The following is a 13,417-nucleotide window of genomic DNA, read 5'->3' on the forward strand; positions in this document are numbered from 1 at the left end:
AAAATAAAGATTTTATTTTAAAAGGTGTGAAAATAAGTTTAACGTCAATGTCAGTGCAGTAGCGTTTAATGATTTGTGTGAGTTTGCGTTGTGTGTGTCGTGAGTAATCACCTATGTAAGGTAGTTTGAAATAACGTTTATTGTCAGGTTGTTGTATATCGTTAGTGTTAGTTGTGGCGTTAGATGAGTCAGTGCTTATCTTGTTGTCCAAATAGTGCTGTATAGTGTGTTGTTGATGAAAGGAAAAGAATTACGTTGGAGAGTGAATATTAGTTTCTTTAAATCACGTTGAAAGCCGATGTCTGTGTTGTTAAGTTTCCGTGCTCTGTCGGTCAGTGTTCGTATCAGTCAATTTTGTAATTTAATGGTGTGAAACTAAAAGTTAGTCAGTAGTCCTGTATAAGTTGGTTTGTGGTACGTAGAGGTCATACAGTTTTCATGTGATTTAGTTAGTAAGATGTCTTAATAACACAATAAGACATCTTACTAACTAAATCACATGAAAACTGTATTCTACGTACCACAAACCAACTTACTGAACTGACTAACTTTTAGTTTTAAATTACAAAATTGGACTGATACGAACACTGACGACAGACACGGAGACATCGGCTTTCAACGTGATTTAAAGAAACTAATATTCACTCTCAACGTAATTCTTTTCATTTCTCACTATACAGCACTATTTGAACAACAAGCACTGCATCTAACGCCACAACTAACACTAACGATATACAACAACCTGACAATAAACGTTATTTCAAACTACCTTTAGGTGATTACTCGCAACTCACAAATCATTAAACGCTACTGCACTGACATTGACGTTAAACTTATTTTCACACCTTTAAAATAAAATCTTTATTTTCGTTTAAAGACCCACTTCCCGAACTTTCCAAATCTATGGTAGTTTATCAATTTTCATGTGCGGGATGTAATTACATTGGTGAAACTTCTCTTATACCAGGATAAAGGAACTCACACAGACAAAACTCCACTATCTACAAACATCTTCAAGCCTCTCTTCATGTAAAACAAATTCTCACCTTCCTGTTTTAAAATCATCGACACTGATCAATCCTTCTCACTCAAAATCAAGGAAGCTCTACATTAATAAAACTAATCCCGATTTAAATATCCAAGTTCACCACTACAACACTATATTTACTTTATAATAATATTTTTGTTATAAGTTCTTAATACTTTTTCTTTTCCTTTTTTGTAAATATTTTATATTTAGTAACTGAATCATAATCCTATTCATTGTAATTAATTTATTCATATCACGTACCATATTACTTAACACTAACCATTCTGCACTGAAGATGGCATTCTGATAATGTCGAAACATGTTTGCTCTCAAAAAAATCGTCGTTTTTCTCAAGTGTTTTTTAAAATTGCTGCTAATTAGAAATTATGATAATCTAAGCCGCTGACGGTATTTTCAGGCGGTCGATTTTTCTTCAGTTTCATTTCCGTTTCGGGCAGTAATGTGAATGCGATATAAAACATAAAGATAGTAGCGAGAGACTTGCCGAGCGGAAATCGAATTCGTGTAATAAAAATTGATGCCCAACATAAAGTTTTGATTAGAGCCATAGAAATAGACCAAAAAAATTGTAAAATTGAATTTATTTTAACGTTTCGTCTTTACTCAAGACATCTTCAGATAAATAATAAATAGGATGTTGAGACAAGATATTATATTTACAAAAAGGTGTTAAATTACTACTAAAGGAGGCGGTGTCAAATGGATTATATGATAAGGAAGTAAGGAAGTAAAATAAAGAGAAATTAAAAGAGGTTAAGTGTAATTTTGTCACCAGTTCGAGAAAGAACATCACCATGTTTTCACCAAATCATACATCTTCCTAATCATACATTTTTTTCTGTTTTTGTATGGATCTGATTCTTCATTTGCAATTTTAAGCCTTGATTGTTGTTTCACAGACAATTTTCAGATCAACTCTTACGATATCTATTTACTCACAGGGGCCGCGGAAGTATCTCAAAAGGGGCACTGACCGAAAAGGGCATGTGAGTTTGCAGCTTACTGTTTTAGTATATTACAGATATGCATTGTTTCATGAATCATGATTAAGTTTCAAAGTCTGCAAAATATTGGTAGACATTCTTAGAATGCTATGCGTATTCTCTACTGCTCGGCGTGCGTGCTAACAAATTGAACTAAGATGACTACATGAACAATTTTATTAAGTATGCAATGCGTTGCCGTAGAATTTATAGTCTCATGTGGATTATAAATTGCGACTTCTCATTGGTTAATTAAGTTACTGGGCGGACGTCTGCGAAGACAACACCAATCGACAAACGCGATTTTTGATCCATCTGGGTAATCAAGATCAAAAACTAAGCTATAACTGATTTCGTATGATGCCGACAGACTTTGTTCTACTCTCGGGGCTACATGTATCTAAGAAAAACTTCTCCAGTCCAATTTTACCTAAAACAAGGGCATTTCTACACCATGAAAAAGGGCACTTTCATTCCAGAAAAAGGGCACATTTTTCCCTGTTGCAAAAAGTGGGGGGCACTTGCCCCCAATGCCCCCCCGGTTCCGCGGCCTCTGTTTACTCATCTCGACGTTTTTCAATGTATTCATCATTGTTACTCAATTCACTTTCTTGAATGAGGAAAGAGTTTTTCTCATAGTATCCAGGCTCTTTCTGTGCGCGTTGTTTTTTTCAATATCAACAGTTTAATTCAAAATCGAATTTACAACTTATTAACTAACGTTTTGAGCCATATGAGAATCACTAAAATTCGATTTTGGGTTCATGATTACTTATCAAAAGTGGATGTTAATACTAAGTGAGGTGCTGGCTGGTATGATAATGTTAATGAGTTAATGAGCAACTGCAGAACGAAATTAGAATTCTAAATTCAAGAATTGAAAAAAGACAAAAAGTCAATGAATTAAGTGACCATATGGTTTTCTACAAGGAAATAACTTTTCACCAGTTGCTTTGCCTCAAAATTATCCAGGAAAAATAGTAATGAACGTAAAAAGGCCAATGAAATCATTGTTAAAACGATCTAAGTAATTATGTTTTATTTTACGTGTCAATTGTAGCACTCACACGTAACGTGATCCGAGAAAGATTTCATTGGTTCAAAGACTTCGTGTCAGTCACGCGTGATTAATCTCGTGACAATACAAACTGAATTTTAATCTTGCGCTTACCCGAGTGGCTAAAAAGAATCGAGTAAATTGATCAACATTGTTGCCAGTGATGTGCCAGTTGGCAAAAAATTTACGATAAAAAGATTAAAACGCTACGGATCGTTTTTGAGAAAGCCATTTGCGTTTGATTTTATAATATTCATCTAAAAAAATAAGTGACGTTTGGTCTTGACGCAAGACATTTTAAGACAGACTAATTGCCGGAATTGTGTTATTAGGAAGTTTTTAAATATATCCATTCACTAGTAATGCACAGGGCGAACTGTATACATTTTTGCTGATTTATTTCACTTTTGCCCGTGTTTTTGAATAACGAAAATTGCGCAATATCTGAAAATCTGACTGATGCACTAGCATCAGTAGCATCACCCTGGATCTGCCCCTAACCTCAATCCTTCTTATTTTTAAAGAAATCTATTACTTGACATCCAAAGCAGCATCAGCCCTCTCAAAATTTTTTGTTGAATTGCTCTTGTGTTAAATTGATACTCTGATTTTTTTATGTTGAGTCGTATATCAGGCTTCAACAACTTAATTTCTCAGATAACGTTTGCTTAGAGAAAAACAAAACAACCAAGAACTTAAAGTTTCAATGCTTTATTGAGAGAAGAGGAAAGCTGAAACTAACGGTGTACATTAATTGAATTTTATTCAAAATTTCCGAGTCTTAATCTTTACCACAGTAACGCAGGTGGCAATTTGGAGGGCGGCTTAGTTTGTAAACTAAATACGGGCCACAGTTGATCACATCAATATGATTTGACCAATTGCAGCATTTACTGCCCCAATGATAGCATACTTTTCTTGTGACTTTTTCTTCTGCCAACGTGGGATGGGTTCCATTTAACCAACCAGAGGCATCCGTACCACAGCGATTCTTTGGAACGCAGGATTTGGGCATTTTGGTTCCAGCTCCACCACCAAATCTGTACCATCCTTTTGTGAGACTGTTGTCACATTTTAGCGTATTACCCCTCGGATTTTTAGAATTTCTGTCACTCTCATTCAACCACTTGTAATTATGGCACTCATATCGTGAATTGATCACTACTAAATATTTGAAAATACATATGTGTATGTATAGGATGTTTTGTAGTTGAGATTTTCTGTATTTACAGTGCTTTATTTTATATACCCTGTACATATATATATATATATATATATAAAATGAACTAAAATAAAATGGACAATTGTTTGCTGTCGCTACTCAGAGTTTCACGCCGTAGGGCGATCTTCAGGCAACTGACAGATAATTTTTTATTTGCTGACTATATACATCGACTAAAAGGTGTTAAGTTACATGACGGCATGCACTAAACATATCGGAACGTTTATGCAGTAACACCTATGTAAGTTTTTGTTTCGTTGTTGTCCGAAACAAAAACTTACATAGGTGTTACTATGCGCTTTTAAGACACGATATCGAAACCACATTAAATCAATTACGAACATTAAATACCGCAACGAGACAGAACTTTCTAAATACACGTGGACACTGAAAGAAAACAAACGTAACTACAACATTAAATGGGACTTCATCAAACAACTTCCACCTCCGAACAAAAACCAAAGAACCTGCCGTCTTTGCCTTGAAGAAAGGCTACTTATCCTGAAAGGACGTAAAAAGAACATTTTAAATAAACGTTCCGATATGTTTAGTGCATGCCGTCATGTAACTTAACACCTTTTAGTCGATGTATATAGTCAGCAAATAAAATATTATCTGTCAGTTGCCTGAAGATCGCCCTACGGCGTGAAACTCTGAGTAGCGACAGCAAACAATTGTCCATTTTATTTTAGTTCATTTTATCTTACGCTCTTCTAATATATAGAATATTGAGCGCTCTTTTATCCAGGAATATTATCCATAATAATATATATATATATATATATATATATACAGAGTCTATAAAAAAACTGAACAGATAGGAAAACGTCGCTAAGGTGCTTCTTCAAAAGACGCGCAAGATTCTTCAAAAACCTAACTTAGAATAGATGCCCAGCGTCATTTTCGAGCCCAAGATTATTTCAAAAGTTCTTCTTTGTAGCACAATTATTACTCTTCAACAAAAGCTTCGTAAAGTATGCTTTTAAGTTTTTCAAAAACATTTTTGAATTAAACTAGACTAAAGTTAAATTGAAGCAAAAACAAATTGTAGGTATAAATTTAGCAGAATTTTTTTCACCTGGAATTAAAAAAATATGAAAATATAGAAACCAGCAGATTGTTTTTAAAGAAGCCCTATGCGTTGAATTTATATTGTTTATCCAAAAAAACCATTGACGTTTCTTCTTGACTCCAGATCTCTTCGTATATATAGTTTTATTAATCTCATTTCATGAACAAAAACAATGTAGCTATGTTCATGTCTTTCCATGAACAGAATGTCCTTTCATGAACATTTCCTTTTAATTACACAGTTGTCTCTCTATAGTTTTACAACTATCTTGAACGGACGACATGTCGAATGTCGATGACTGTTTTCTTCTCTTAACATTGCTTGATTACGTCCCTTCTTAGATTAAATGTTGCTATTCCAATATAACTTTCACAGTGGAGAGGGAAAGTTGTAGCTAAAAGACTTACTTAAAACATTTCGACCTTAATCTGTCCGTCATAAATTCACATTCACCGGTCTTTTCACCAACTTCCACAGCTTATCCCACTTCTATCTAAACACTACTGTCTGCTCTTACTACACCACATACACCGCATGTTTAAACTTTGTTTTAGTTATGAGAGTTGTCATAACTGAGTTGAAATTACCAGAAAAGTGTTCAAACGTAATGCTCCCCCTCCCCGAACATGTTTGATTTCATAGTCCTCCAATTTCTTGTTATAAGATTCGAACAGAAATATTAATTGTATTTTTGTCTTTCATTCACAGGCTGTCACACTTTACAACTCTACACATTTATCGATTGTCTCTGCAATGCTGCTTTTCCTCATCTTATAGTCAGATTTGTCTTTCACTCTTACACAAAATTCTTCATTTTTCCCGAAGAGTTTTTGCCACCCTGCCTCTCTCTCTCTCGACTACTTTAAAATAATCTTATCTCATCTTGCTCTGATACATTCTAACTCATGATCGACGAAAGCCTCCTTGTGTCTAAACTACACTAACATAGGAAGCTCGATATTGTTGGGGCCAATATTCATATATAAGTATGCTCTGTTCTATTAATTTCCTTTAAAATCTACTTTTTCTGCGTATACTATAACATGCATATAGAAACATTCTTCACTCCGCTGTTATCGATCTTCCTATATTTCCTGAATTAAAGCCATCAGTTAACGCTCAAAGAAGATCGATCCCTTTTTTTCAAGTTAAATTGCGTGGCCGTCTTTTCGTGTTTTTTTTTTTTGTATCTCTTGTTTCTCTCCCTTTCTTGCTCACTCCCCTTTGCATTTCTTTACAACAATTCTCCATACATCAGCTTTACATTTCAAATGCACATCTACAGTAATATGATACCTTAACAATGTAAATAGTCAGACTCGTTTTGTTTTTCCTTACAACAACATCCCTGTAATTAGTCTGACGATGTCTTGAGTCAATGTGGTTTTGGCTTTCGATAAATCGTATATCGATGTAAATCATTGATTATCCTATCATCGTATGACATTTCGTATTCTCTCTTATTTCGTCTCTACAACGCTGCTTTCCCTCATTTCAATGTCAGATTCGTCTTTCGTACCCCCACACGAATCTCTTCATTTTTCCCCTTTAAGAATAAAATTCCCAAGTCTCTGAGATCTGGTGTTGTTTATTTATACACGTGTCGATGCTGTTCCGCGTCGTATGTGGGTCAAACCACACGCCACTTACACACCAGAATCTCGGAACACTTGGGGATCTCTCCTTTGACTGGAAAACGCTATACTAACCCATTAATGTCAAGTATTCTTTCTCATAGTAACACCTCCAACCACCCTGCTTCGCCAGACCACTTTAAAATCATCTCATCCTGCTCCGACACATTCGACCTCATGATCCACGAAAGCCTCCTCATCTCCAAACTAAAACCTTCACTTAACACCCAAGGCAGCTCCATCCCTCTTAAGCTTTTCTAGTCTTAACACCTCACCCTAACTATACATCACATCACACTTCCACTTCCACAGTAATCTGATACCCCAAACTATGTAAATAACTCTCTCTCTCTCTCTCTCTCTCTCTCTCTCTCTCTCTCTCTCTCTCTATATATATATATATATATATATATATATATATATATATATATATATAAAACGTTTCTCCGGATTTTTAAATGATTTTTATTGAGCTTTCGACTCGTTGCTTCGAGCCTTCATCAGAATGAAAATATTATTTACACGTGCTTTTAGCTTGGAGACGTTTAGAGCGTCTAATTGGATGAGTGGGTGGATTAATGTGATTGGATGGAGTGAAATGCGTTGCCATGGGTTTTTGTGTGTTGTTAATATGGTTGGTGTTAATAATATTGGGGTGTAGTGTTTTAGTTTTGGTGTTGTTTGTAGTTTTTGTCCTTTTCTTTAGTTGTGAGTATATGATGGGTATGTCGATATGTCTGTTTATTGTGTCGTTGTCTTCACTGTACCAAGCTTCCTTAAATTCGCGTGCGTGTTTAGTCTGTGCGCGTCCGAGTACTTTAGTTTCTGTCCAGTCGAATGTGTGGTTGTTTCCGTGGGTATGTTCTGCCGGTAGTGAGTTCGGATCTCGTCGTTTTATGGCGTTTTTGTGTTCTGTGAGTCTTGTTTCAATTTTCTTAGATGTTTGTCCTATGTATTGTTTTGAACAGTCTTTACATGGTATCATGTAGATCGCGCCAGTTGTATCATGAATTGTTGTTTTGTCTTTATGTTTGGTGAAACATGATTTGAGTTTTTGTGTAGGTTTGTGGGCGACGTTAATATTATGTGGTCGAAGAAGTCTGGCAGTCATTTCTGATGTTCCGTTTATGTATGGTAATGTGATGATTTTACTGTTTCGTCCGGTTTTTGTTGTTTTGTCGGTTTGTGTTTTGTTTTGTATTTTGTATATAGTTTTGTTTATGAAGTTTCTAGGGTAATTGTTTTAATAAATGTGGAGTATAAGTAGTTGCGTTCTGTTTTTTTGGCTTCTTCCGTATTACAATGAGTGTTTATCCTGTTGAAAAGTGTTCGAATGCAGCTTATTTTGTGTTGTGTTGGATGATTGCTGTTGAAATCGAGTATTTGGTCTGTGTGGGTGGTTTTGCGGTATACTTGTGTGTTTAGTGTACCGTCATCTGTTCTGGTTAGTAGGATGTCGAGGAAGGTAAGGTGTTTGTCGTGTTCTTCGTCTTTAGTAAAGGTAATGTTCTTTGTGGTATTGTTTATGGTGTGTAGGATTTGTTCAGTTTCGCGCACAGACTAAACACGCACGCGAATTTAAAGAAGCTTGGTACAGTGAAGACAACGACACAATAAACAGACATATCGACATACCCATCATATACTCACAACTAAAGAAAAAGGACAAAAAAACTACAAACAACACCAAAACTAAAACACTACACTCTAATTATATTAACACCAACCATATTAACAACACACCAAAACCCATGGCAACGCATTTCACCCCATCCAATCACATTAATCCACCCACTAATCCAATTAGACGCTCTAAACGTCTCCAAGCTAAAACACGTGTAAATAAATATCCTCATTCTGATGAAGGCTCGAAGCAACGAGTCGAAAGCTCAATAAAATCATTTAAAATCCGGAGAAACGTTTATCTTTTATATATATATATATATATATAAGTTTGAAAATTTGTAATCAAGGCATTGAATACATAAAAGGACGAAAAAAACTACAAACAACACCAAAACTAAAACACTACACTCTAATATTATTAACACCAATCATATTAACAATACACCAAAACTCATGGAAACGCATTTCACCCCATCCAATCACCCCATCCACCCACTTATCCAATTAGACGCTCTAAACGTCTCCAAGCTAAAAGCACGTGTAAATAAATATCCTCATTCTGATGAAGGCTCGAAGCAACGAGTCGAAAGCTCAATAAAAGTCATTTAAAATCCGGAGAAACTTTTTATCTTTTATATATATATATATATAATTCTTGTTAACTTCATTATTAGTCTGAAGATGTCTTGAGTCAAGACGAAACGTCACTATTTTAATATATTTCACAAAACCAAATTGTTTATGACTATGTTCAAAATTATTTGTTGGGCTCTAATATTTATATTGAGACTCTCTTATTTCATAATGCAAAAATTGAATGTCTAATAAACAAAAAGTTAAAGTTGAATATTTTTAGTTAAGTTTGACTTTGATCTAGTTGAAGTTTGAATGTGAATATAATCTTTCTTTATTCATGTAGAAATATTATAATCACTGCAAAGGTTTGTCAAACTTGTTTTTTGATTGATCAATTTAAGTCGTCTAGTTTTAAATTAAGGTCTTTTTAGGTCATAACAATAAAATGATATTTCGTACCAGATTTGTTGCTGCACAATTCATTGTAAGCAGTCTCAAATGTCTTCACATCTTTTTCGATATCGCCACAGCAGCCTTTAGGGAGATTGTTTCCAGGAGCACAAATGACTGCAAAGGCATTTTTCTTTTTCTGAACCATATCCTTGATCTCGTCACAGCACGCGCCATATGCAGTTCCAGTACATATCAGTAACACAATTACAATCCCTGCGACAAACAACTTCATCATCACGGTAGCTATATGTAAAATGAACTTTAATGTTATCTTGGATTAATTTTGAAATTAATGATTGTTTTGAGTGAATCTGAGCCCTTTTTATAATGTGAAAATTTGTAACTAAATAATGTTTAATGTTAATTATTTGTTTATTAATCATATGATGACGAGACTGGCAGTTGGCAACGGCGTTGGCGGTGCTCAAAAATTAAAGAGTTGTACATTATCTTTAAATTTTTTTCTACAAGAAAGTAATTCCTTTTTAATGCATGGGGAATAGTTCTAACAAGAAAGACTAGATGGTGCTGCGTTTAGCCGCAGTAGGAATATTTTCGATGTAGTAGCGACTCCTCGTCTTTTCGTTCCGCTTTGCAAATTTTTTTGCTCAGTTCATTGAAAAACAATGAGCGAATTTCATTTTTAAAGACGACAAATAAAAAATTCGCACGATTAGAGTTGTTGGAGAATCAGTTTGAGTTTGATTTGCAACAGTCGAAGTCGTGGAACGGATAGCTTAATATTTCATTTTAAAGGTTTTTTCTAACAGCATGTACGCTGTGTGCTACTTTTCTAAATTCATGTAACAAATGTTATAATTACAAACTTACAAATGTTCATACTGTAGTAATTACTGATTTACTAATGTTAAAATTTGAAATAAACAAATCTTCGTAAGCTCGGGGAAAAGGCCAGATCAAGCAAATAGTTAAGAGTAGAAGTTGTCGTAATTCTTCTGACAAGATGAGTTGCGTTTACTCACAATCAATTAAGTCGCAATTTTTCATTATTGTTTTTTTATGAAAGGAAATTATGAATTACATTGAAAACACTTTTGTTACTAAGAATGTCATGGAAACTTTGTGACTTGCGTATTGAATATATAAATCAAAAGTAACTTAAATGTTTTTAAAGTGCTAAAATTATTATAGCTACAGTGTTGTTGTTGTACTTTGCAGTAGATCAAAAGAAAGAACTTAGATATACTTTTAAATTTTTTTATTTCATAAGTTTCATACGTTGGGAAATTTTTCCTGCTGGGTGAGACGATAAAAACCGATTACTGCGTCTCTGATTACATAAGTGAACTTGATGTTTCAACGAGAGAAAAGAAATAAGTAGAGAAATTACAGTTAGAAAGAAAAAACGGAGATGAGAATGAATCGAAAGTAGTGTTGGACAAGAGAAGAATTTTTATGTTAAGAAAGAGATTCCGTGCTATGATACTCTGGTACGCAAATGCCGTGTGGTTTAAACCATGACGTGGAACAACATTGACATTTTTATGAGCAGACGACTCGTGAGCTCGAAAACTTGTGTCTTGGAAAGTAAGAAGAGATACGTTCAGAAGGGCTTGGCAAATTAATGCGTACTCAAAGTACGGACAATTTTTAACAAACTCTCCCCTTTGTACACAAATGTTCTGTATTAATTCAGTTATCCCGTACCATTTATAAAAAAATGTACTTTACTAATTCAAATTTCTCTATCTAGCAATGTTAAACGTCGGATGAAAGTAAGCTCTTACAATTGAAATCAATGTTCGACTGATGCTGAGCTTTCTATAATGTCTTTATTAGCCAATATCTTTGTAAAAGTTAAGAGAAAAGGCCAGACATAGCAAACACTGAAGACTGCAATTTGTCTTAATCCTTCTGATAAGATGAGTGGCAATTAATTTAATTGTCAATCTCTCACTATATTATTTATGAAACCAATTTTAACTGATTTACGTTATTGTTCAATCTGACATTTCAGAATGCTCTCATTTTGAAGAGCATTTAAATATTGTCGTAAATTCCATAAAATTGAAACTATCTGCAGTTAAAGCAGCTATCTTCATCGCAAAATTTGCACCCTGACAAGTTTGGGGCCTAAACATCAGCTTTAGTACCTAATGACGGCAGTTCTTGTAAACAATGAGCACGCAATACATGTTAGACTTACAAAAAAACATGCCTGTATCTGCAAAATTTCATCGTGATTTTCAACGGAAAATACTCATCAAGGTCAGGAGAAATAACGACTAGTTTAAATAGTTTATTGGTGGAGGAACGTACTTGCTCTTCTTACATTGGTACCTTTCTTTGACCGTGAAGATGAAAGCAGCAACGAAAATGGGATATTACCATACGATTTGGAGCTGCGCTCTCGCCACCCATCTTCGATATATGTTCTAATACTTTCTACCTATGAATGCCTTCTTATGCATGTCTATTTTTTCCAAATAAAACAATGATATTAGAACCGAGTAAAAATAAATCGGAATAGTATTCCAATATTCTTAACTTTTTTATTATGGTTACAATCGTTTCTTTCCAATTTATGGTGACATTATAGGTACAAACGAGAACGAGAACATATATTGATGGCGCTCAATCCAGAACAATTAGAACACAATTTTTCCCATTTTTAGAAACCTCTTCATAATATGATCTGGGTATTCTCCACTGAATTTTTTCCTGCGATAAATGAATGATGTGCTTGTTAGCTGCATGAAATAGTTAGGTATTATTTCTATCTTTACGTTTTTCTTTTTCTTTTTAGCAGTAGGGGGAAGGCAAGCGTAGTATTTGAAAGTATGCTGCTCGAGCGGGACGCAGAATTTCAAGTTCCTCCATGTTTAAGTTGAGCCTTTCACGATTCTATTGGAACAAAAAATCGAAAGAATATAAGATCACATTTCGATAATATTTGTATATATAATTCTCTACGTCAATCAACTTTGTGGAAATAGTTTCGCAACTTGCTGATACAAAGAACAGGATTTCTACTTAACTTATATAAAATGCGATGTCACTCTCACTTTTGTATTAAAACCGTTTACGTGCACGGACCAGGAGTCTCGCAATGCTGTTGGTTTCTTTGGGGCCAATTATATGGGGCATTTTAGCCCGGCCAGAGTTTCAACCCGGCCACCAGGCTGATATTTTGTGTGATCAAATGGTCAATTTCAACCCGGGTTGAATTTGCTCCATGTAATCGGCCCCAAAGTGCCTGTATTTAGATATTAGATGAATCATCGCCGGAAACGACGTACACGGGAGAACACATGCATGATGCATGAAAGATATAGCTTTATAATATCGGCATTCATAAGTATTCTCTAGGCTTAATCTGGCTCAGCACGTTAATTAGGTCAGTCTGTTAATATGGCCTTATTTTTTGTCCAGTTCGTGACCGTATTTTGTGGGTTCCAATTTAATTTTTTTTCCTTTAGGAATTATTGAACATTTCATTTGTAAGTAGTCTTGTGTCGATAATATCAAGGGCGTACAAAGATTGATATTTGGGGGGGGGGAGGTGGCTCATATATAAATATATATTTATAGCATAATCCTTTGAAAACAATGGATTTCAAAGAACTTAACTCTGTATATCATGAATATATGAATATGGGCACACACCCCCTCACCCAATTATCGATCTTCCTACGCCCATGAATAATATCATTCTTAGATTGTCTAGCAGTTGGTGCTATATTTTTGGATTGTACTTTTCATATAAACTAAAAAATTCTGTT

At 34.7% G+C, this 13,417-nt stretch overlaps 2 protein-coding genes across 3 annotated transcripts in view; one reads left to right on the forward strand and one right to left on the reverse strand.

Moving 5' to 3' along the window:
* The window catches only part of LOC124453985 (fanconi-associated nuclease 1-like), a 30,051-nt gene extending 17,321 nt beyond the window's left edge, over positions 1–12,730 (forward strand). Inside the window, exon 13 of one of the 2 annotated variants that reach the window (XM_047004803.1) lies at positions 12,442–12,730. In XM_047004803.1, coding sequence (XP_046860759.1) covers positions 12,442–12,464 — 23 coding nt within the window. In that variant the 3' untranslated portion in view covers positions 12,465–12,730. The remainder of the gene's footprint in view (positions 1–12,441) is intronic. The other variant, XM_047004808.1, reaches the window with a different exon arrangement.
* On the reverse strand, positions 3,858–9,959 carry LOC124454011 (pancreatic secretory granule membrane major glycoprotein GP2-like). The gene is made up of 2 exons (XM_047004829.1): positions 9,681–9,959; positions 3,858–4,255 (listed from the first exon to the last, which is right to left on the reverse strand). The coding sequence occupies exons 1-2, from the start codon at positions 9,907–9,909 to the stop codon at positions 3,873–3,875; spliced, it is 612 nt and encodes a 203-aa protein (XP_046860785.1). The 5' UTR covers positions 9,910–9,959; the 3' UTR covers positions 3,858–3,872.
* Positions 12,731–13,417: the final 687 nt, after the last annotated feature.

This window comes from Xenia sp. Carnegie-2017, unplaced genomic scaffold, assembly GCF_021976095.1.
Source record: "Xenia sp. Carnegie-2017 unplaced genomic scaffold, XeniaSp_v1 HiC_scaffold_13, whole genome shotgun sequence".
Lineage (NCBI taxonomy): Eukaryota > Metazoa > Cnidaria > Anthozoa > Malacalcyonacea > Xeniidae > Xenia > Xenia sp. Carnegie-2017.

What these genes read in the sequence shown, in the direction of transcription:
- LOC124454011 (XM_047004829.1), bottom strand. Translation starts at nt 9,909, where the DNA reads ATGATGAAGTTGTTTGTCGCAGGGATTGTAATTGTGTTACTGATATGT. An exon ending in ATTGTGCAGCAACAAATCTG is followed by an intron (nt 4,256 to 9,680) that starts GTACGAAATATC and finishes TCAAATATTTAG; the next exon opens with TAGTGATCAATTCACGATAT.